General features: G+C 39.7%; 1 protein-coding gene and 1 long non-coding RNA gene across 2 annotated transcripts; both read right to left on the bottom strand.

Moving 5' to 3' along the window:
- Nucleotides 1-11,810: 11,810 nt before the first annotated feature.
- On the bottom strand, nt 11,811-13,512 carry LOC111471412. Its single transcript, XR_002715197.1, has 3 exons — nt 12,955-13,512; nt 12,777-12,834; nt 11,811-11,965 (listed from the first exon to the last, which is right to left on the bottom strand). It is a non-coding gene; the product is annotated as an uncharacterized LOC111471412 (long non-coding RNA).
- A 10,368-nt stretch (nt 13,513-23,880) lies between these two features.
- On the bottom strand, nt 23,881-25,179 carry LOC111471416 (aspartic proteinase PCS1-like; the record flags this gene model as incomplete). The annotated part of the gene is made up of 1 exon (XM_023117136.1): nt 23,881-25,179. A coding segment is annotated over one exon (1,251 nt), but the record flags the coding sequence as incomplete, so codon positions are not given.
- Nucleotides 25,180-26,279: the final 1,100 nt, after the last annotated feature.

The raw sequence follows: 26,279 nt of genomic DNA on the forward strand, positions 1-26,279 counted from the left end.
CCCCCCCCCCCCCCGTCCAATTTTATTTCACCTCCAAAAAATTTTCAATCCCATTCACGATCTTCCTCGAAAGCTACATTACAACTTACTATAATTTTATTTGTAGTTGGATCAAACATTTTGTAGTCTTTGGATTTGCTACTGACTCCAAATAAAACACATATTACATTTTTATCTTCAATTTGCTTCTCTTGGCATCTGGAATATGGACATGTCCCACACATCCAAAAACTCTGAAATAATCTACTAATGGTTTCACTTCACTCCAAGCCTCTTCTAGTGTCATGTCTTTTACTACAAGGGTGGGTGATTGATTCAAAATGTGAATCGTTTGTTATTTTTGACTGAGCAAATTAGAGGAAATCGTTGACGAGGAAAAAAACCGAAGGAAAATCTTGGAAGAAGAAAATAACGGTAAAACAATGAGAGAGTATTTCATATTCTGCGCTGAAGACCTGATGGTTTTATTTCTCATTGGATTGAAATATTTAAATAACAATTATATTCTAAAAATGGAAAGGGGTGGCGACTTAATTAGAGTCAATCCACTGGAAACAATAGTAACTAAAAAAATAGGAGGAATGACTTTTAGCCTAAAATAGGGATTTATATAACAATCTCCTACTAAAGCCTTGTGTTATATATCTACCTTATTGCTTGAAGTCCGATTTTCGAGCGAAGTTCTTCAAATTTCACCCGCGCTAGAGATTTGGTGAAGATGTCTCCAAGTTGTTCCTCTGTTCAGATGAAATCAATCTTGATGAGCCCCCGATATGCAAATTCCCGGATGTAGTGGAATCTGATTTCTATGTGCTTGCTTCGGTCATGCAAAACTGGATTTTTGATCAAGGAGATCATAGCTTTATTGTCCACGTATAGCATTGGTGGATAGCCATCTCTTCCGATGAGTTCTTCCATCAATCGCTCAAGCCAGACCCCCTGTGTTGCTGTCATCGAAGAAGCAATGTACTCTGCTTCGCAAGAAGGTAAAACAACTATCTTTTGCTTAGTTGATTGTCAGCAGATCATGCCGCCTGAGAGTAAGTAAATCATCCCGCGCGTGCTCTTACAATCATCAACATCACCGACCATGTCACTATCACTATAATCGACCAACTCAAGCTTCTCCTCTCCTCTCCCTACGCAGTATCTCATACCCTAGCCTCTGGTTCCGACTACATAGTGTAGGATGCGCTTGACAGCCACTAGATGCTCCCCCTTAGGTGCTTCCATAAACCTACTCACGTATCCAACGGAATAAGCAAGGTCAAGGTGTGTGTTTACCAGATAGCACAGGCTCCCAACAATGTTGTGGTAATTGGTGAAGTCGACTATCGTCGTAGTGCTGACCTTTCTTAGCTAGAGTTGGGTCTCCATTGGCGTCCTTGTAGGGTTACTGTTCGCTAGCCCAGCTGTGTCCAACAGATTTTTTGCGTACGCACCTTGAAGTTCTTTGAAATCTTCCTCTTGAATCTCTTAAGAACTTCCATGTCGCCTCCAGTGATTAGAGGTCGTCGACATACACTCCCACGATCAGTCGCTACTTGTCGTGGCCGTGCGTGTACATGCCATGCTCAGAGGCACAACGCTTGAACTTCAACGGCAGAAGGGTACTGTCGAGCTTCGCATTCCAGGCTCGTGGTGCTTGCCGAAGCCCCTAGAGTGCCTTGTGCAGGCGCAGTACCTTGTTGGAGTTGTCATTGTCCAGAAAGCCAGGTGGTTGTCAGACGTAGACGATCTCCTTCAGCTCTCCGTTGAGAAAAGCAGACTTCACGTCCATGTGGTGGACCTCCCAGGAATGATGTGCCGCGATCGCCAGCAATAGACGGACAAATTCCAACCTTGCCACCGGTGCTAATACCTCTTCGAAGTCCACTCCCTGCTTCTAGACGTAGCCCTTTGCCACCCGATGGACCTTGTGCTTCACAACTTCTCCCTCTTCGTTACACTTCAGTTTGAATACCCATTTGAGCCCTATGGCTCTGTGTCCTGGCGGCATGTCCTCTAGATTCCACGTCTTGTTCTCAGTGATGGATGTCATCTCCTTCTGCATTGCCTTCAGCCAGCACGGGTTCCTTTCTACTTTGGCGAAGGAGTTCGGTTCATTTGTGTTGATAGCATGCAGTTGTTGTTTTTCTATAATCAGCCAGAGAAATTCGGTGAGAGGAAATCGTCGACAGGAGGTTGATAGAAGAAAAATAAAATGCGTAAAATAAAAGAGAGAGAATGACTGAAATTTTGACTGCGTTCAAAATCAGGTTATTCGATATTCTGAACAGATTTCCTATTTAAATATAAACTATCCTAAAAATGGCTGAAGAATGGCCAACTAAATCTGTGCCACTCCCTACAAAATTGCCGTTTAAAACTTTGGTGATCCATTCGACGTGTTTTGTCAAATGGTCAAACGGAGGTATTCTGAAATCGTGTGAATCTAAATAAGGAACAACTGAAAAAACCCAGGTTTTATCTAACAATCTCCTCCTAAAACCTGTGGTATATCTACCTTATTATTTGAACTCCAATCTTTGAGCGTAGTTCTTCAAATTTCACCCGCGCCAGGGACTTGGTGAAAATGTCTCCAAGTTGTTCCTCTGTTCGGATGTAATCAATCTTGATGAGCCCTCGATCTGCACATTCTCGAATGTAGTGAAATCTGATTTCTATGTGCTTGCTCCGTTCGTGCAAAACTGGATTTTTGATCAGGGAGATCGTAACTTTGTTGTCTACGTATAGCATTGGTGGATCACTTTCTCTCCCGATGAGTTCTTCCATTAGTCGCGCAAGCCAGATCCCTTGTGTTGCTGCCACCGAAGCGGCGATGTATTCTGCTTCGCAAGAAGACAAAGCAACTACCTTCTGTTTTGTTGATTGCCAGCAGATTGCGTTGCCTGATAGAAAGTAGATCATTCCGCTAGTGCTCTTACGATCATCAACGTCACCGGCCATGTCACTATCACTATAGCCGACCAGCTTGAGTTTCTCCTTTCCGCTCCCTGCGCAGTATCTTACACCCCAACCTCTTGTTCCGGCTACATAGCTCAGGATGCGCTTGACAACCACTAGATGCTCCTCCCTAGGTGCTTCCATAAACCGACTCACATATCCAACAGAATAAGCAAGATCAGAACGAGAGTTTACCAGATAGCGCAGACTCCCGACAACGTTGCGGTAATTGGTGGAGTCGACTGTCGTCGTAGTGCCAACCTTCCTTAGTTGGAGTCGAGCCTCCATTGACGTCCTTGTAGGATTACTGTCCACAAGCCCAGTTGTGTCCAGCAGCTTCTTTGCGTATGCACTTTGGCAGATGAAGATGCTGGTAGAATTCTGTTGCACTTCGATGCCGAGATAGTAGCTGAGCACGCCGAGATCGCTCATCTTGAAGTTTTTTGACATCTCCTTCTTGAACCTTTCGAGACTTCCACGTCACCTCTAGTGATTATGAGGTCGTCGACGTACACTCCCACGATCAGTCGCTTCTTGCCATGGCTGTGCGTGTACATGCCATGCTCAGAGGCGCAATGTTTGAATTTCAGTGACAGTAAGGTGCTGTCGAGCTTCGCATTCCAGGCTCGTGGAGCTTGTCGAAGCCCGTAGAGTGCCTTGTGCAGGCGCAGTACTTTATTGGAGTTGTCGTTGTCCAAGAAGTCAGGTGGTTGTCAGACATAGACGGTCTTCTTCAGCTCTCCGTTAAGGAAAACAGACTTTACGTCCATATGGTGAACCTCCCAAGAGTAATGTGCCGCAATTGCCAGCAAGAAACGAATGGATTCTAACCTTGCCATTGGCGCAAATACCTCTGAGAAGTCCACTCCTTGCTTCTGGACGTAGCCCTTCGCCACCAGACTGGCCTTGTGCTTCACAACTTCTCTTTTTTCGTTGCGCTTTAGTTTGAAGACCCATTTGAGCCCTATGGCTTGGTGTCCCGGTGGCATATCCTCCAGACTCCACGTCTGGTTCTCGGTGATGGATGTCATCTTCTCCTGAATTGCCTTCAGCCAGCACGGGTTCTTTTCTGCTTCGGCGAAGGTGTTCGGTTCATCTGCACTGATGGCATGTAGTTCGACCACTTCTTCGAGCTCGCGCGCTGTCAGTCTAGGTGGTTCACCTCCTCCTACTAGGCCGTCCATCCTTCGGTACCTTGCCTCCAGATTAGTATCGTGATCGGCATCCAGCGTCGAATCCGCAGTCCGTGGTGTTGCGAATTCCACTGGTTTAGGGGTTGCACCTGCTGGCGGCGGTGACGGCTGCTGATGCTGGGCTCCTCCTTCCGGCTTGGTGATGAGGTACTTCACCGTGAATTGATTTGGATTATGGTCTGCCTCGATCACGTCATTCCACTGCCAGAAGGTGCTTTCGTCGAAGACGACGTCGCGAGACACGTGAGCTCGCCCCCCTATAGGATCATATAGTCTTTACGCCTTGCTCCCGGGTTCATAGCCGATGAAGACGACCTTCAGCCCCCTGGGAGCGAGCTTGGCGAGGTGGGAACGTGTTACCTTCATGTATGCGACGCAGCCAAACACACGGAAAATGATGTACTGCTGGTTTTTTGTTGTACCAGGCCTCATATGGCGTCTTCCCGTCAAGGCTTAGGGTTGGTGACCGATTGAGGAGATAGACGGCCGTCATTACTGCCTCTCCCCAGAATCTCCCAGGCATCCCGACCGTCTCCAACAATGACCTCGTTGTCCCGACGATGGTCTGATTTTGGCGCTCCACCACTCCGTTCTGTTGGGGGGAGTAGGGCGCCGTTAGGTGCCGTTGTATGCCGATCTCGTCATAGTACTTAACGAAACTTGTCGAGGTGAACTCTCTACCTCGGTCTGTGCACAGCACTCGCATCTTCTTCTTACATTCGGCCTCCGCTCGCGCTTTAATGCACTTAACCGCCTCTACCGCCTCATTTTTCGCTTGCAGTAGGGTCAGCCACATGAAGCGGCTTTTGTCATCGACTAACAGGAGGAAGAGACTCTTGCCGCCTGGGGTCGCCGGCTTGACGTGCCCGCAGATATCGCCGTGTACAAGCTCTAACGGCTCATCGGCTCGGTAGGATGTTCGAGACGGAAAGGGTGTGCGCCTCTGTTTGTCGATGAGGCACCCGTCGCACAGCTTGTTCACGCCTTTGATTGCTGGCAAACCGTGCACCAACTCCTCCTTCTGTAGCTTTTCTAGAGCAAGAAAGTTTAAGTGCCCGTACCTTGAGTGCCACCTCCAAGATACCTCTTCGGTCTTGGCCGAGAGACTGACGGGTTGCTCTATCTCTAACTCCAGGATGTAAAGACGGTTTGTCGTGCGCCTTGCCTGCGTGAGCAGCCGTCGTTGATTATCACACTTTTTGAGTAGTCCGCGCTCGATGGAAATGAAGCAGCCTGTCTCATCGAGTTGACTCCGGCTCACAAGGTTAGCCTTGAGCCTCGGGATGAAGTAGACGTCGGTCAGCTTGCGATGCTCGCCTCCCTTGCTGGCGGACAGGATGGTGCCGCGTCCTTCGATCTAGCCCTGGTCATATGGTTTGTTGTCCCTGTGTCTAGGATCTATCGCCGGTGCTTGTGTTGCTCGTCTCGCTCGCCTATCTGAGCGAACACTCGCTCCTCCTCCAGTTGAATTGGCTCCCTAGCTGGTGCCACCTTTGCTACGCCCAGTTGGAGCTCTTTCTCGAGTTCAACATCGTCGTCGATTACCTCCATCTCCGTGGACTTGGAATCGACAATGGGGACACATGCACTTACCATGAAGAGAGCTGGCTCGTCCTCCTCGGATTGAGCCACATGGGCCTTTTCGGCCTTCTCCTTGTTCCTAAGCTTTTGATGATCTTTTAACAATCCCTTCTAAGGGATGGCTAGTCCAAGATGTTGAACAACAAAGTTTGATTTTGGAAAAACACCATCATTATGGAAACATACACGTAGTAGAAAAATTACGCCAGTCCATTGAGATATGGTATGCTACAAGTGAATATTTGCGACAAGAAATGAATCCTAATTTTAGGATGACTGACCCTTTTAATCCAGTCCATATAATGTCTTTTTCGGGAGCTCGAGGAAATGCATCTCAAGTACACCAATTAGTAGGTATGAGAGGATTAATGTCCGATCCACAAGGACAAATGATTGATTTACCCATTCAAAGCAATTTACGTGAGGGGCTGTCCTTAACGGAATATATAATTTCTTGCTACGGAGCGCGTAAAGGAGTTGTGGATACTGCTGTACGAACATCGGATGCTGGATATCTTACACGCAGACTTGTTGAAGTCGTTCAACACATTGTTGTACGTAGAACCGATTGTGGAACCATCCGAGGGATTTCAGTGAGTCCTGAAAATAAGATGATTCCGGAAAGAATTTTTATCCAAACATTAATTGGTCGTGTNGACTGACCCTTTTAATCCAGTCCATATAATGTCTTTTTCGGGAGCTCGAGGAAATGCATCTCAAGTATACCAATTAGTAGGTATGAGAGGATTAATATCCGATCCACAAGGACAAATGATTGATTTACCCATTCAAAGCAATTTACGTGAGGGGCTGTCCTTAACGGAATATATAATTTCTTGCTACGGAGCGCGTAAAGGAGTTGTGGATACTGCTGTACGAACATCGGATGCTGGATATCTTACACGCAGACTTGCTGAAGTCGTTCAACACATTGTTGTACGTAGAACCGATTGTGGAACCATCCGAGGGATTTCAGTGAGTCCTAAAAATAAGATAGATTCCGGAAAGAATTTTTATCCAAACATTAATTGGTCGTGTATTAGCGGACGATATATATATGGGCCCGCGATGCATTGGCATACGAAATCAAGATATTGGTATTGGACTTATCAATCGATTCATAACCTTTCAAACACAACCAATACAACCCTTTACTTGTAGGAGTACATCTTGGATCTGCCGATTATGTTATGGACGAAGTCCTACTCACGGGGACCTGGTCGAATTGGGAGAAGCCGTAGGTATTATTGCGGGTCAATCTATTGGAGAACCGGGTACTCAACTAACATTAAGAACTTTTCATACCGGCGGAGTATTCACAGGGGGGACTGCAGAACATATACGAGCTCCTTCTAATGGAAAAATAAAATTCAATGAGGATTTGGTTCATCCCACACGTACACGTCATGGGCATCCTGCGTTTTTATGTTATATAGACTTGTATCTGACTATTGAGAGTGAGGATATTATACATAACGTCACTATTCCACCCAAAAGTTTACTTTTAGTTCAAAACGATCAATATGTAGAATCAGAACAAGTGATTGCTGAGATTCGCGCGGGAACATACACTCTTAATTTAAAAGAGAGGGTTCGAAAACATATTTATTCTGACTCAGAGGGAGAAATGCATTGGAGTACTGATGTGTACCATGCACCCGAATTTACATATAGTAATGTCCATCTCTTACCAAAAACAAGTCATTTATGGATATTATCAGGAGGTTCGTGCGGATGCAGTGCAGTCCCTTTTTCACTCTACAAGGATCAAGATCAAATTAACGTTCATTCTCTTTCTATCGAAAGAAGATATATTTTTAGCCTTTCAGTTCCTGCTCAGGTGTCCTCTCTTCCCACAGTTCGAGCATATCGGTCTGCCATTGGTCGACTCCTTTTGATTCCCATCTTTCCCGCGCGTGCGCCCGTGGGACATCCATGGCTTCTTACCGTCTTTGCAGTTGAAGGAGGACCCGTTGCTCTCGCCGGTGTTATCGAGGAGCTTTAGGCGTGCAAGCCATTCCTCCTCAGTGAGGAGTAGACGACCCTCCTTGTCAATAGCTGAAATGGTATTTTTAAAAATCATCGACGTCATCGACGGATTCGCCGTCCTTAAAGTGGATCTCTGAGAGCTCCTTCCGCAGTTGCTTGATGTTGGATTCCTGCACTCGCTGCACACCGACCCGATTGCACGATGCGCTTGGTGGAAAGAGATGCCAACTCTCTTCATCACGGCGTTGGCCTCTTCGTGGTGTGGAGGAGTGAGTGAGCCTGCCTGAGATGGACCCCACGATGAGTGTGTTTTTACACTTTTCATTTTATTCAACTTGTTTGTTGATAGGTTGGCTCCTCCGCAATGATATACACCGATGGCTTCAACTTGGCTATGATACCACTTGTTGTTTTTCGATAATCAGCCAGAGAAATTCGGTGAGAGGAAATCATCGACGTGAGGTTGTTAGAAGAAAAATAAAATGAGTAAAATAAAAGAGAGAGAATGACTGAAATTTTGACTGTGTTCAAAATCAGGTTATTCGATATTCTGAACAGATTTTCTGTTTAAATATAAACTATCCTAAAAGTGGCTGAAGAGTGGCCAACTAAATCTGTGCCACTCCCTACAAAATTGCCGTCTAAAACTTTGGTGATCGATTCGACGTGTTTTGTCAAATGGTCAAACAGAGGTATTCTGAAATCGTGTGAATCTAAATAAGAAACAACTGAAAAAACCCAGGTTTTATCTAACAGCAGTTTGGTCACCTCTACTTCGAGCCCGCGTGCCGCTAGTCTAGGTGGTTCACCTCCTCCTATTAGGTCTTCCATCCTCTAGTACCTGGCCACCAAATCATCATCGTGATCAGCATCCAGCGTTGAATCCGCAGTACGTGGTGTTGCGAACTCCACTGGTTCAAGGGGTGCAGCTGGAGTTGTGGTTGGGGTTGGCATAGGCCTGCCCTGTGTAGCTACTGGCAGCGGTGATGGTTCTCGTTGCTTTGCTTCTTCTTTCAGCTCGATAAGAGGTACTCCACCGTGAATTGATTAGGTTTTGGTCCACCTCGGTCACGTCGTTCCACTACTAGAAGGTTCTCTCGTTGAAGATGACATCGCGCGGCACGTGAGCTCACCCCCCCGCAAGATCATAGAGCCTGTACGCCTTGCTACCGGGTTTGTAGTCGATGAAGATGACCTTCAACCCCCGGGATCGAGCTTGGCGAGGCGGGGACGCACAACCTTCATGTATGCGACATAGTTGAACACTCGAAGATGATGTACCGCTGACTTCTTGTTGTATCAGGCCTCATGTGGCGTCTTCTCGTCGAGGCTTCGCGTTGGTGACCAATTGAGGAGGTAGATGGCCGTCATTACCGCCTCTCCCCAGAACCTCCCAGGCATCTTGGTCGTCATCAGCAATGACCTTGTTGTCCTGACGATAGTCTGATTTTGGTGCTCCACCGTCCCGTTTTGTTGGAGGGAGTAGCGCACCGTTAGGTGCCGCTTCATGCCAAGCTTGTTGTAGTACTTACTGAAACTCGTCGAGGAGAATTCTCTGCCTCGATTCGTGTGTAGCACTCGCATCTTCTTCCCGCATTTGGCCTCCGCTCGTGCTTGAATGCACTTAATCGCCTCAGCCGCTGGTTTGATGGGCCAACAGATATCGTCGTGCACGAGCTCTAATGGCTCATCGACGATATAGGATGCCTGAGACGGAAAGGGGGTGCGCCTTTACTTGCCGATGAGACACCCGTTGCACAACCTGTTCACGCCTTCGATTGCCGGCAAACCGTGCACCATCTCTTTCTTGTATAGTTTTTGTATAGTATTTGAATCGTCTGTCGTTTTTTGACTAAGAAAATCAGAGGAAATCGTTGATGAGGAAAAAAGCCGAAGGAAAATCTTGAAAGAATAAAATAACAGAAAAACAAAGAGAGAGACAGTATTTCAGATTCTGCGCTAAAGACGGATGATTTTATTCTCATAGAATTGGATATTTAAATAACAATTATACCCTAAAAACGGAAAGGAGTAGCGACTTAATTAAAGTCAATCTACTCGTGTACATCCCAAAAAATAGTAACTAAAAATAGGGATGACTTTTAAGGTAAAATAGGGATTTATCTAAGATCATCCTGACTGCTTTAGGTCAGAAATTTTTAGGCACTTTCTTCTATGTCATGTAGCTCTTTTACCAAGTTCATCACGATTTTTGCGTTCGTCCACTCCATTTTGTTGTGGGGTATAGGCTGAAGTCAATTGTTGTGGGTTCGGCCACTCCATTTTGTTCGACCACTCTATGCTTTTTGCATAAATCGATGACTTCTGCAGAGTTGAATTCTCCTCTTATAACTGTCCTTAACCATTTTATTGGCATTCTAATTTCCTTTTCTACCATTGTTTTGAAACATGAAATGATAAAATGTTTTTAATTTTTGTACAAGAAAATAACTCTATGCCTTCCTTGAAAAATCATCTACATAGTACAAGTACTTTTTCTGGCCACTTGAAGCTTGTGAAATTGGACCACATAGATTTGTATGAACAAGACCCAATTTTTCCATTGCTCTCCATTTACCCATTTTTGGAAATGGAGTCTCATGTTGCTTGCCTTTCATACATGCCTCACAGGTGGTGTTTGGAGTTACAATTTGCGGCAGACCTTTCACCATGTTTTTGTGTTTCGATGTGCATAAGCCTTTGTAGCCGAGATGACCATAACGATGGTGCCAAAGTGTTTACTGATCCGTATTTGAAACTTGGAGGCATCTTCCTCCATTTGTTGTAGTAGATGGTTTAGTACGCAAAATAAACAATCAATTTGTGCTTATAATTGACTCTGTTATTTTTCCTTTTTGTGGATGATAAATGCTACATACACCATTTTTAAACAACACTGATAGTCCTTTTTCTTGTAATTGTCCAACTCTCAAGAGATTAGTTTTGAGCTCAGGTACCCAATACACATTACTAATAGTGCAACGAACCCCATGCAAAGTTAAGTTCACTACACCCTTTCCCATAACTTTCATAGTTGTATTATTTCTAAGTTTAACAATGTGGAAAAATGTCTTTTCTAAACTTGAAAATATACCTTCACTTACACACTTATGGTTTGAGCAACTAGAATCTAAGAACCAAGTATCACTCATTTTTGCTTCATGTCTTTTCATATGAGTCATTAACAACATTTCATCCTCTTCTTCCAGCTCTGCATAATTCAATTCGTTATTCATCTTTGGACATCCATATTGAAAATGACCTAAGTCATGACACCTACAACATTCAACAGTTGCTTTATTGAAAGTTGATCTTCCTCTTCCGTGTCCTCTGCCCTTGTAAGTTCATCATCTTCTGCGTCCTTTACCCCTGTAAGTTCCTCTTCCTTTGTTACTTATTTTCGTTCGTCCTTCGACTTTTAGAACTTGCTTCTCTCCATTAATGCTAGATCTTCGAAATTTTTGTTCATGCACCACTAATGAACTTTGTAATTTATCAATGGACATGTTATCTTGAATTCCTCAAAGATACTACTACATAAGTAAATTTTTCAGTCAGGGTACGTAAAATTTTTTATACAATTTTCTTGTCTAGCATATCTTCTCCATTGCTTCTATCTTGTTAGAGATTATCATCACTCTTACAAAATAATTTGTGATACTTTCATCATTCTTAATCTCTAGGATCTCAAATTCTCTCCTTAATGCATTAAGAAGAGATTTCTTCCCTTTTTGGTTTCCACCAAATTTTCTTTCATTGAGTCCTAAACAATCTTGGTTGTGCGACGATCCAAGATTTGTTCAAAAACAGTACGATCAATTGCCTAGAAAAGGTAATGTTTTACTTGGTGATCTTAGGGTCTAGCATCATCAAGGTGGCCCTTTTGTGCCTTAGTCAGCATTGTTCCTCTAGTTCTGAGATACCAATCTCCACCACTGTAACGCCCCCAATTTTCTAAACCTAATTAGTGACGTCACCCGTGCATACATATCATTACGCGGAGCTCATCATAAATAACCTTGGAAACAAAACAAAGTCTTCCATAAAAATTCATAAATCCAAAACAACCTATCTTAAAAGAAAAAAAAAAAAGCCTTCAATAACCGAATTCAAAAAAAATAAATCTAAATAAAGCAATACTTAATACTATAACTTAAAACAGTCCAATAAACGTAAACTCCTACAAATATCCCATCTCCAACTTCCATGGTGTCCTCAGCTCCGCCGTCAACCGTACATTGGCGTCTTGCCTTTACCTGAAAAATGTAGGTAGCACGTGGCTTAAGTATTTTATGAAATACTCAGTAAGTCACCCCACTGTTAAGATTAGGAATGCAAACACATGCAACATATGAGCGGGACCTAACTTTTCATAAACTTTACATGGCCTTGGATGCTTTTCTATTCCAGGTAGAGTTGGATGCGTGGTACTCCTTCACACACGGCCCATGTACGCATACATGGACCCACCAGACGGGCTCGTATACAAACCCCCTAGGCCTGACTTGGTCGGGCACACGTGTTACACGTTGTCGGACACTACAGAACAGAAAATGACCCGCATGATATCATGGCGAATATAAATATCGTAATTCATTCTATCGTATCATAAAAGGGAAGAATCCCGATACACGTGACATACATATATGCATGAGGTCCCTTGACATATCTAACATGGCATTACATAAGTAGTACTAACATCGCATATACGTTTCTTACATTACATGACATCTCACATGACCTACATTACATGACATACTACATAACATGAAAGTACATTCCAGTTGCATAAACATCCCATGATAGGACTCGATAATTCTACGTGAATCTATGAGATCGATCAACATATTCATTGCATATAATACTAACATCTCATTCATAACTTCACATAACATAAACAATCAACAATCAACATAATTCATACATCATATAACATACACAATCTACAGTCAACACAATCTATACATCACATAACCATATCACATAAATATGGTGCATGCAGGGGCCACAGGGCATGCACCATCATACAACACGTAGTAAGCTAATTCCAACAGTAAGGTCACTTACTTCGATGGTCTTGGTTGAAGTCACTCACAACGAGCTAATCCCAGCGGTTAAATACGTCCTATGATAACCATATAAAAACTTAAGAACCTTTCATAACATACCCTAGCTAAACCTCATGCTATTTATCAAAATAAACCTCCGACCTAATATGTCTTTAACGTTTAGGAACTATACTAACCTCGGATGGATGGTAAAACTAAGGGCAGGCTTTGGAAGGGTCGAAAACTTAGAAATCGATATATTATAGTGATACCGAGTCACCAAGCCGAGCTTCCGAGCCGACCAACTAAGCCGCCAAGCTGAGCTGCCGGATTTGACGGAGCCGAGCCGCGGGTATTGATGGAGCTGAGCTGCTGTACACGTCAAGCCGAGTCGAGACCAAGGCTGCAGCGCCCGTCCATGTTGGGCCGAAACGCACAGGGCCCGCGTTCGTTTCGTGGGCCGGTTCAGAGGCTGAAACCCGACCCGACTTTGCGTCTTCTTCGCTTGAACCCTCACGAAAACCCTAATCTGATGTGCCGCTGCCGCTGCCGACGCCGATGACGCAATCCCTTCGTTTTGACGGTTTTCCTTCTTTGACGCAACAATTCCGACGTTGATGTTAACTTCCACTCGACTCTTCCTCCAAAACAACAACACAATCGATTTCGAGAACTCACCGAGCATGAAAACTACCCAGCGAACCACCCACTCGTTTTCCTGGCTAACACTCGATTTTTCCGTACGAGCGTGTCAATTTTGGAGAGCAAAAGTCGTTTTCCAAATAAGGAGGAGAGTTGAATAGAGGAATATAAAAGGTCTTTATTGACTTTTCCTTTAAGTAACTTCCTTGTTAGAAATCGCACAAGAATAAATGCTATTAGAAATAACACTTTTTTCGGTGAGAATAAATGCTATTAGAAATAGCACATTTTCCGGTGAGAATAAATGTTATTAGAAATCGCACCTTTCTCGAAATTGCACATTTTCCAGCGAAAAATGCTAGCATAATATCTTTTCATTTTGATAGCAAAAATAAAAATCTCAGCATGAAATCTAAAATAAATAAAACAAAAATTCGAATCCTTACAAACACACTTCATAAACCCTTTGCTCTTAGTAAATTTTCCATCAGCTCACTCCAATGATCATAGTGACCATCGAAGTGAGAGATCTTCGCTAAAATTTTGTCTTCACTCATACTCTCTCTATTTGATCACTAAAAAATTGCACCTCTAATACCAATTGTTTTGTTAAGTTTTGATAGAAGAATAATTAAGCCAGAAACATAAGCAATTGAAGTGACTAATTGATTAGTTAGGTTTTGATAGAAGAATAACTAAGCCAGAAACCTAAACAATTGAAGTGATGGTATTATTGAATAAGCTTTTATAGCTTTACAAATAACCATAGTTTTATACTTTACAAATAACCATAAATAGAAACTAAGAAACAAATCTCAAAAAAGAAACTTAGTAATCTCCAATTACTCTTTAATCAACGGTTTACTTATTTTAGACTTCAATTTGAGGCGAATTCAGAATTGTTCTATTTGTATAATCAACAACTGCTGACATTGGTAAACGACCCAAAAAAATTTGATTATAATTCAATTGGGGATGATCATAAGTACAAAGTTCATATTCTTCTGTCATTGATAAACAATATGTTGGACAATATTCAAAAGCTCATATTCTTAGGTCATTGATAAACAGTTTGTTGGACAATATTCAATGCAGTTATCCAAAATATAATAAACAAATATTTAAACTAAATACCTAAAAATACTTACTATTTTGACCTAATAAAATTTTTTTCTAACACTTCCTCCCCTCGCAGTCACTATTTTGACCTAATCAAATTTTTCTAACATTTTCCCCTCGCCCACCCTCCTGATCATCAGGCTGGAGAAGGGAACCTGCCTTGAGCTCACCACCTGGTAGCCCCCTGAGCCGCAATGCGTTGCGCATGGATGATCAACTGGGGGGTGCATTCAGGAGAGCCTCATCACTCACATATTCTAGTGGGTTGACCCCTACAGGAAATAGGTGCCTTAGGAGGGGGAATGCACTCACGTAACTTCTCCGTAACTCTAACTCTAAGCGAAGAGGTAACTTCTCCACCTCTCACCACGAACCTCTCATCCCTTCCCACAATTGTCGCTCTTCAACCCATCCTTACTCTAGAAAGTAACAATTACTGTACAAATAAACATAAAAACAATAACAGTCAGATTTACTTGAGAAAAAAAAAAAAAATGAGAATGACCTTTACCCATTTGAGATTCATCCGAGATTCACGTGAAGATAGATTTGATCAATAAGGTATATATTAAATTTCATTTTCTTTTATCCTATTTTTTTTAGAAATCACAATAGTCAGATCTTCATTGTATTATTACAATGGTCTAGCTTTGATTTAGAAACTAAATGTCAATCATTTATACGATTCTAGTAAATCACGTTAATAATATCAGATTAGTAATATCATATTAAGTTTTTATTAGTAGCCAAATGAATAGATTAAAGATAGAATGACCAAGAAAACTTTTGAATAGGAAATACTGAGATAAGGAAAGATTTGGAAAGAGAGATCACTAGAAATTTGGAATATATGAGAACATAATTAAAACACAACAGATAACAAAAAAAAGAAGCAACAGAGATTACTAGAAATTTGGAATACATGAGAACAAAATTAAAACTCAACAGATAAAAAAAGAAGATGAGGGAATTAAAAACCACAACTAAATATAGAGGGAAAAGTAAATACAGAGTAGTAAAGTCCAGAATAACTTGAAATAGCTCCTATAACAGGAAACTGAAAAATAAGATTTTTAATACAAATATAATTATAGATATATAACAGACTTTTAACAATGAACCAATGTAAATTAGAGAAATAATGTTGTAGAGTTCAAACCTGAAACTAATGTCATGGGCTCATATAGGTTGACTCGGTTTTCAAGGACGAAATCGAACATTCATTAAAGATATATTCGTGATAACGACTTAAGCTAGCCAGGTAAGTGACCTTACTATCGGCATAGTTATATTTGTTATTGACACGTGCCCCGTGGTTCTGCACTTGTCATATATATTGATATTTGTGAATTGTCTGTGGATCGATATGCTTCTTATTTGTTATGTATAGGTTATAATATGTGAATTGTTTGATAATAATTACGGTACGATGTGTTCAATGATATGTTTGAGATAGGATACGAGAAGAATGCACAAAACGAAATGTAACGATAGGAGTAAAATATGTTCATGAAACGTTAAGGTTAGGTTACATATCATAGTGATATGGATAAGAGAGATGAATGGAAGAATACGGTTAGGCTACGGGTAGAAAGAGATAGGTTTGTGATAGATTAATAGAATGATAGCGTTAGGAATGATAGAACGATAGTATTAGGTTACGTTCTTGTGATGATATGACTGAGGTACGTTCACGTAATGATATGTCTTTGATAGGTATAAGAACGTTAAGGCTATGATAAGTTAGAAAACGATATGACTATGATTTACGTTATAACTTGCTGATGTTATGATGCATTGTGATGTAATATGTTATGGTATGATGTGTATATGATGAAATGTTATGTTAAAAGCATAGAACATTATGTTAGGTCTCTTAAATTGTGTGTATACAATATGAATTGTATGACATGAAACACGGTAAACTGTCTGGAATCATAACCTCGATAGAAATATGTATGAAATGTGAATTGAAAATGAGAATGACATGAAGCATGGAACGTGACAGGGGGGTTATGATCATTAATGATAAGTGTAGAAGTACGGGAGACCTCATGCATTATGTGTGTTCATGCATCTGGGGGGATACCCCTATCCCATCACGAGGGTACAGATGCGTACATCCAATGGCAGGACAACGATCGTTATGCTTTGCATAGCGCTGTTGTGACGGTTCTAGTTTTAATGGGTCCCGACATAAAGGGCTCCTAGAGTATGCCCACCGGATAAGGAAAGTGGCCCATCGGCGTGCGAACTAGTTGGTGAGCCCATACTCGCACGTATGGGCTGTGTGTAGAGTATATGGTACACGTCCACGATTACCCGTTAGGACTGCACCGTAGGGAAAACGAAACGAAACGAAACGATAGGTCCCATCATTTCATTGCATGTGATTGTTGCGTTTAACCTCAATAGTGGGGTCACTTACTGAGTATTTCTTTAAATAGTGAAGCCATGTGCTACTACATTTTTCAGGTTAAGGCAAGGTATTCCTGTACGGCTGACGACGACATCGCAACTCGAGACCATGGCACATGCATAGGATAGTGGTATTTATTTTCTTAGAAGGCTAGAATAGGATTTTTTTTTAACTTAAACTCTTATCTATTTTATTTAGTCTTTTGTTGTGTCGTTTTAAAGAAGTTTTCGAAACACTAAGTCCATGGCTGTGTTTTAAGATAAAGGTTATGTTTTATGGAATTTAAATAAAGTCTTCCGCTTTCAATGTTTATGGTACGTATATAGTAGTGACCTTAAATTAAGTACAAAATTTCGGGTCGTTACAGTTGGTATCAGAGCTCTAGGTTATAGATCTTGTAGACTAGCCTACGATGTAGGCTTGACATGTTCCATGGTCCCACCGTTGATGCCCCGTCTCCGTTAGGTATGTCTTGCTTAAGATAAAAAAAAAATGAAATGTCGTTGATTGTGTATGTTGTTATTGCTTGGTCATTATAAAATATAACTCATAATTGGAGTTTTACACTATTGATTGTATTATAATTTACTGCATTATTGTTGGCTTAATTCTTATTTATTAGAACGTGGAATATGTTATGTTTTATCTTGCCTGGAATGTGAATGTAAATTGTTGTATTGATGATGTTTAGATTTACTAAGATTGATGATGTGAATGAGTAGCTATAGTTTTAGTAAGCTACTAAATGTTAGTGTATGCGTGAAAATGATTTTTCTAAGCAAGATCATATGTTTTAGTTAGACGTCTCGAACATAGATAAACTACACAGTCTTATGATCATAGAGATGGAAATGATGTACCAATGTATTCTGAAGAGTAAGTAGTTTTAGATGAAATAAAATGACCTAAGAAGCTTGATAGATGTTAATATCTTATAGTATACTATAGATATTAAAAGTGGTAGTGTCTGAAAGAAAATTTTATAACTTTGAAGTATGTAAAGATGAAATTAAAGTATCAAAAAAAAAAAAAAAAGTTTGAGTGAAGACATAAAAGTTTAAACGTTTATACTTAATTGATTGATTGGCGAATGACAAAAATGCCTTTAATGGAAGCTGAGCTTTGGAAGTACTGAGATGTAGAAAACTTTCCTGCCTTAATACGAGTTGAAAATTAAAAAAAAAAAAAAAAACAAAAAAGTAATACAACCGCAATTATGAAAGTGAGATGATTTAAAAGTATCGAGCCACAGTTTGGATGAGACATTACGATATGGCCAAAATTTTAGAGGTATATGGACTGAGATTGTCAAGATACCTTAAATTTAAGAAACCATGATTTAAGATGAACTTGGGTGGGGATACATGAGGATTAGGGTGAGACATTGTCTCTAAATCAACTAGAAGTTTTGTGGTAATCCTCCTTCAGGTACACGAATGCACTCAGGAAGCTCGACATAAACAAATTGCTGTAGGAAATGACCGATAAATTTTTCCTAGCAATGTCAACCTGGTTAAAAGGTATTACATAGTTAAAGTTTCAAGACTATCATTTTAAGTTTGATTTTAAAGTATCCCAAATTTTATGGCATCTGAGGATATCCACCATGCTTATATAATACCAATTTTTAGAAGGGAATTTTGTTAAGCCCATTCTTGATATTACAAAGGCGTTAAAAGGGTTGTGACGTCTTTCCATTATGGTTATAGAAACATTAGTTTTGGGGTTGTACTAGATAAGGTATACCAAAAGAAAAGCCTATTTGACAATGTTTACCGTGGAAGTTACCAAAATCTCAAACTAGAGCTTGGCCACAAATCAAATACGGTAAGTCGTTTATAGATCCATATGATTTCTAGTGCATTCAATTTGCATTGGGTTAGGGTGAAGTTTTTAACTCATGTCATGATTTTGACTCCAAAAATTTACTATAATTGGGGTAGGTAGTCGAAAGAGAAAAATATTACAAATTTCTTGATTTTGTGGGAAAATAGGCAAATTTGTATATGGAATTCATCTGCAAATATGAGACATTAATGATGAACCAAATCAAGTGGACACTTACAAACAATACAAATACAAACAATAATGAGGAAAGGAAAACAAATCTTTTTTTTTTCTTTTTTTAATTATTAAAAATATAGAGAAGGAACAATTTTAATTAGAAATATTCCTCTAATGACTTCTTTGGGAATTTCTATAGTAAATGGACTATATACCAAATAGTGATTAGTCAAATATTGCAAAACCCCGGTATCTATTGTCGGTCAGAATTGGACTATAACGAAATTTCGGTCTATACCAGCATCGTAATATCTTATTGGGGAGGAGGATTAGAATTAGAGATTAATTGAGAAGCAAAGATATGAACATGTGTGAGTAGGAAACAAAAAAATATCTATTTTAGTTCTATCATCAGCTATGAGTTCGAATCTTAAGAGAAATTCTCGAGAAGGTTTCTACCCTGAAATTTTTTTGTCTTTCTTTAATGATAAGGAGAGAAAAAAATTTGGATCAAAAGAAAGTGCCATTTTGGAGTTTTATCAACAATTTTCTTGTGTAGGTTGAAATCCCGTATTTTAAAATGAGATTTTGAGGATGTATGGACAAACAAGTTAATTAGTGAACCTTTAGCTAACCGTAGAGAATCTGATTTGGAGAACAATGTAAATCAGAAACTAGTAAAACTATTGATCCAGTAGATGGAATCATAGTGAAAAAAAAGAAAAAAAGAAAAAAAAAGTGAGGAATTATGTAAGTTTTCCAACCTTATTGTACACACTAACATTTATTTCAATGAAGTGCCTAAGCCACAAACCTTAAATGAATTATGTTGCCCATGAAATTTTAGAAAAGACTCAATATGACATGATAATGTTATGTACGAAATTTGGTGACCACTAGGTTATGATAACGGGCTAAACCAAGAATAGGTGTAAAATGACTAAAATGCCCCTATAATTATGTACCGCTAGTTCTTTTACCAAGTGACTTCTAAATGACATGAAATTTGATGAGAGCCTTATGTCATGGTGTAAAGGGATTACACAAAGTTACAAGGCCATTAGAATATGTGGAAGAACTAAACCAAGGTTTGGGGGGGGTAAATGACCAAAAGACCCTTATGAAAATTCTATGACGTTTTCAAGATCCTAGAAGACTCAATATCATAAATAGGTCTTATATAATTTGACTTTAGGGAATTATAAAAATTTTAGAGTATGAATTAAGATTTAAAATACATAGCTATCCGTCAAGACACGTTATAAAAAATCAAAGATTTTAAGAATACGAAGTGATAGGCTTAAGAAAGTTTTATGCATGCAAATAAATGTTTATGACTCATATGGATTAGAGTATATTTGTTAAGAATTTTTCTTGAGTTGAACTTCAAGACTTAACAAAGAACCCTTAGAATAAGGACTCGAGTTATCTAAGATTAGAACACTTTCCCGGACAAAAGTTTCTTTTAGAGGGATATAATGTAATAGCCCAAAATAATAATAATAATAATAATAATTAGTTAAAATAATAATAATAAATAAATAAACCATCCACTAACCTCCACCTTTACCCATTTGAGATTTATTACCCATTTGAGATTTATTGGAGATTCACGGGAAAGATATATCTGAGCAATAAGGTATATATTAAATTTCATTTTATTTTATCCTAGTTTTTTAGAAATCACAACGAATTTTAGTTAGATCCTCATTCAATTATTACAATGGTCTAGCTTTGATTTAGAAACTAAATGTCAATCATTTAGTAAATCAGGTCAGATTAGTAATATTAGATTAAGTTTTTATCAGTAGCGAAATGAATAAATTAAAGATAGAATGACCAAAAAAACTTCTGAATAGGAATCACTGAGATAAGAAAAGATTTGGAAAGAGAGATCACTAGAAATTTTGAATACATGAGAACATAATTAAAAGGCAAACAGATAAAAAAGGAGAAATTAGGGAATTAAAAACCACAAACTAAATATAAAGGGAAAGGTAAATACAGAGAGTAGTAAAATAGAATAACTTGAAATAGCTGTATCTACCTTTCTGTTACATAAAAATGAGTTTTTCAGTTTTTCCTTATTTAGATTCACATAGCTGTATCTTCTTTCTATTACATAAAAATGAGTTTTTCAGTTTTTCACACGATCAAATTTAGTTGGCCACTCTCCACCATTTTAGGATTTGTTCAGAATATTGAATAACCTCATTTTGAGCAGTTAAAATTTCAGTCATTCTCTCTCTTTTATTTTACGCATTTTATTTTTCTTCCAACAACCTCCCGTCGACGATTTCCTCTCACGGAAATTCTCTGGCTGATTATCGAAAAACAACACTTTCTATACAACAGTAACTATGAAAAATAAGATTTTTAATAAAAATATAATTATAGATATATAACATTTCAAGACTTTTAACAATGTACCTATGTAAATTAGAGAAATAATGTTGTAGAGTTCAAACCTGAAACTAATGTCATGAGCTCATATAGATTGACTCTGTTTTCAAAAGACGGAATCTTCATTAAAGATATATTCGTGACAACGACTTAACCTAGTCAGGTAAGTGACCTTACTATCGGCATGATTATATTTGCTGTTGACACGTGCCCTATGGTTCTGCACTTGTCATATATATTGATATCGTGAATTGTCGGTGGATCGACATGCTTCTTATTTGTATGTATAGGTTATAATATTTGAATTGTTTAATAATAATTTTGGTACGATGGGTTCAATGATATGTTTGAGATAGGATACGAGAAGGATGCACAAAATGAAATATAACGATAGGAGTAAAATACGTTCATGAAACGTTAAGGTTAAGTTACATACCAAAGTGATATGGATAAGAGAGATGGATGGAAGAATACGATTAGGCTACTAGTAGAAATTGAAATTAATTGAATGTACAATTAAAAAAAAAAAAAACGTTTATGTGGTATTCCATATATTCTATATATTCTAGAGTTCTTTACCTTGTCAATTCAATTTCCAATTCTTGGTCATTGAGATTCATGGGCAATACCGATTAATATTTTAAGGATAGATATTACCTCTCCTTTTCCTCGTTCAACTAAATTGAAATGATTGAAGTTTTTTTATTTGGAATCGTATTAGGTCTAAGTCCTATTACTTTGGCTGGATTATTTGTAACCGCATATTTACAATACAGACGGGGGATCAGTTGGACCTTTGATTAATTCGGAGTGATATGGATAAGAAAGATGGATGGAAGAATACGGTTAGGCTAGCAGAAAGAGATAGATTTGTGATAGATTGATAGAATGATAGCGTTAGGATTGATAGAACGATAGCATTAGGTTACGTTCCTGTGATGATATGACTGCGGTACATTCACGTAATGATATGTCTTTGATAGGTATAAGAACGTTAAGGCTATGATAAGTTAGAAAACGATATGACTACGATTTATGTTATGACTTGTTTATGATATGATAAATTGTGATGCAATATGTCATGGTATGATGTGTATATGATGAAATATTATGTTAAAAGTATAGAACGTTATGTTAGGTCTCTTAAATTGTGTGTATACAACATGAATTGTATGACATGAAACACGGTAAACTGTTTGGAATCATAACCCCGATAGAAATATGTATGAAATGTGAATTGAAAATGAGAATGACATTGCATGGAACGTGACAGGGGGTTATGATCATTAACGATAAGTGTAGAAGTACGGGGGACCTCATGCATTATGTGTGTTCATGCATCTGAGGGGATACCCCTATCCCATCACGAGGGTACGGATACGTACATCCATGGCAGGACAACGGTCGTTATGCTTTGCATAGCGCTGCCATGACGATTCTAGTTTTAACGGGTCTCGGCATAAGGGACTCTTAGAGTATGCCCACCGGATAAGGAAAGTGGCATCCAATGGCAGGACAACGATCGTTATGCTTTGCATAGCGCTACCGTGACGGTTCTAGTTTTAACGGGTCCCGACATAAGGGGCTTCTAGAGTATGCCCACCGGATAAGGAAAGTAGCTCAGCGGTGTGCGAACTAGCTGGTGAGTCCATACTCGCACGTATGAGTAGAGTATATGGTACATGTCCACGATTACCCATAAGGACTGCACCTACGACGAAACGAAATGATAGGTCCCATCATTGATTGTTGCGTTTAACCCCAATAGTGGGGTCACTTACTGAGTATTTTTTAATGCTCAAGCCATGTGCTACTACATTTTGAAATACTCAAGCCATTTGCTCCTACATTTTGAAATACTCATGTGCTACTATATTTTGAAATACTCAAGCCATGTGCTACTACATTTTGAAATATTCAAGCCATATATTTTGAAATACTCAAGCCATGGGCCACTTACTGAGTATTTCTTTTAATGGAAATATTCAAGCCATGTAGTACTACATTTTGAAATACTCAAGCGATGAAATCAAGCCATGTGATACTATATTTTGAAATACTCAAGCCATGTGATACTACATTTTGAAATACTCAAGCAATGTGCTACTACATTTTGAAATACTCAAGTCATGTGCTACTACATTTTGAAATACTCAAGCCATGCGCTACTACATTTTAAAATACATTTTTTAGGCTAAGGCAAGGTATTCTTATGCGGCTGACGATGACATCGCAACTCGAGACCATGACACATGCGTAGGATAGTGGTTTCTTAGACTTAGAATAGGATGTTTTCAACTTTAAACTCTTATTCATTTTTTTAGTCTTTTGTTGTGTCGTTTAAAGATGTAGGCTAGAATAGGATGTTTTTAACTTTAACTCTTATTCATTTTATTTAGTCTTTTGTTGTGTCGTTTTAAAGATGTTTTCGAAACATTGTAATTCTAATTTCATGACTATGTTTTAAGATAAAAGTTAAATTTTATAAAATATTGATATTACAACAAATTTTGTTTTATTTGAACAAAATCTGGTAATATAAATAGATACACAAAAGAATAGTACGAATCTCCACCGTCCATGATCATGCCTTCAATCCACTACACTTAGCAACACCAAACCCAATTCTCTTATTGCTCAGATCGTACTCCACCCACATATTCTGCTGATGAACGTTCCCGATTATATTACTCTCAGTCACAAGTCTATCTGACCGTCCGATCCCCACGCACTTCACCCCTTTCTCCACTTCCGTCAATAACCCTTCCCCTTTCCCTACCAATATCTCCACCCCATTCTCAAACTGGAACCACATGTCGCCGATCCTCCGACCCACCACGGCCGCCACTGCGCCGTCGAAACACATGTCGGCGACGGCGGCGTATTCATATCCTTTCTTCATCATGGGCCCCACTAATCTCACCATCTCTGCTCTGACCTTGCTGTAGGCCTCATCTACCAAATACGTCAAATCCGAGCCGGAGTCGATCATGGTCTGACCGGCGCCAGATGGGTCCGGTTTGAAAACGGCCGGCGAGATGTTGAGTTTGTTGTTGCCTATTCTTATCCCCTTCATCGGGAGGGTGTAGGCCAACTTGTCAAGATTCGGGGAGCGTCGACTTTTGGGGAAAGTCAACATGTTGACGTATTTGAATTTAGCGGAGTTGGGATTGTCTCCAAGGTAGAACAAGCCGGTTAGATCCGACCCGGTCCGATCCGGAACGCAATAGGAAAACTTGGATATTTTGGCCTGGGAGATGAAGGAGAGGCGTCCAGTATTCATTCCCAACATACCCCTGTTTTGGGTGGAGGCCGTAGCGCAGCCCAGAAGGAGGGAGCGGGTAGTTAAGGAACTGGAGAAGGTGAATTTTTCAGTGACGAGATTACCCTCGGCCAGGGTCCCATCCGCGTAGAAGTAGGAGTAGTGGCAGTGGCGAGTTGGGTCACAAGAAGTAGGAAGGGTAAAATCGGGAATTCGGGGTCTGCACAGAGTGGTGTTACAGGGAAGGAAAGAGAAAGAGGAGGAGAGATAAGGGTCAAACCAATTAATCATGGGCTTCACTGATTTTCTCCTTACTTTGCCGTGGCATTGAATCCAGGACAGTTGGCTGCCGGTGTCTACGACCATGTCCATCTGCTGCGGCGGCGATCCAATGGGAACAGACACCACAAGGGCGTTGGAGTACTGGAAGGGGAGCTTCCCATGGGATTTGGTTTTGGAGGAGAGGGAAAGGGAGGCTTCTTGGGAGGAGACAGAATGGGAGGTCAGAGGGAAGGAGAGGGAGAGGGAGTTTGATGGGGAGAATAAGACACCGAATAGGGAGAGAAGTAGGAGAGAGAGGCATGATTATGGGTTTGTGACGGTTTGACGTTGGATATGACCCACTGTCCAAATACACCCAAACAAATAAAAAAAAACAACTAAAAAGAATCTCTTTTCTATTCTCTTTGTTGTTGTATCGATATATTTCGATAGTGGGTCATATCCAACGTGTTTTTGGATGTAGCTGTTGTTGGGAATATATAGAGAATAAAAATGTAAGAGAGAGAACATAATTAAATATATGGTAGAGAATTCAAAAATCTTATTTCAAGATAGTATTATAAACCCTTTTAGTTTGTCTAGCCCATAATAAAATGATTTGATTTTAGTTGGACTATATATGTGATAGAATTTGAATATTTAATTTTTTAGTTCACAACTTTTTTGTTTAACAATAATATGACTTTAGATTTAACCTCCGTGGGTAGAATCTACCCTTAATGTGGTTGGGAGTCAATTTCTAAACAAAACTTGTGTAGGATCAAACCAATAGCAACTTAGAAAATTTAGTGACTGCTTAGGTAAACCAATTATGTGACTTTACTATTGGATTGGTTAGATGAATTGTATGAAGTATGAACGACGTGTGTTCTATGTCTCTTACACCTATCGTACTTGTGATTGTTTGATGTGTATGGTGTTATGTTATGTTCTAACTAAATCTTTATTATGTTACGTGAGATCCCATGAGACATATATATGATGTTATGTTATGTATCTTGTGATTACATTCATATTGTATGATTCATGATGTCTTTATACATATGTTATGTCATGCACACTATATTAGCATATTCTATTGAGGTTTATGAAATATTGTTTAGCCATGTATGCTATTTATGAAAGTTATGTTTATGAAAAAACGAAGGTATGACCCACATCATAAGTATATGCCATGGGCTAAAGCTATGGGGACCTCATGCATTTTGTGTGTCCTGTGCGTCGGGATACTTCCCCCTTATGATGAGTACGACTGCATACAGTACAATATTGTGTTACACTATAGTATTATGCACGCTCTTTTTCCTCCACAACTTTTTCGGTAGCGCGAAAGTGCGCTAATCAAAAACCTTGTCCAAGGAGTACATTTACGAGTCTACCTTGGGGTCCAT

This window comes from Cucurbita maxima, unplaced genomic scaffold (assembly GCF_002738345.1).
Source record: "Cucurbita maxima cultivar Rimu unplaced genomic scaffold, Cmax_1.0 Cma_Scf00052, whole genome shotgun sequence".
Taxonomy (NCBI): domain Eukaryota; kingdom Viridiplantae; phylum Streptophyta; class Magnoliopsida; order Cucurbitales; family Cucurbitaceae; genus Cucurbita; species Cucurbita maxima.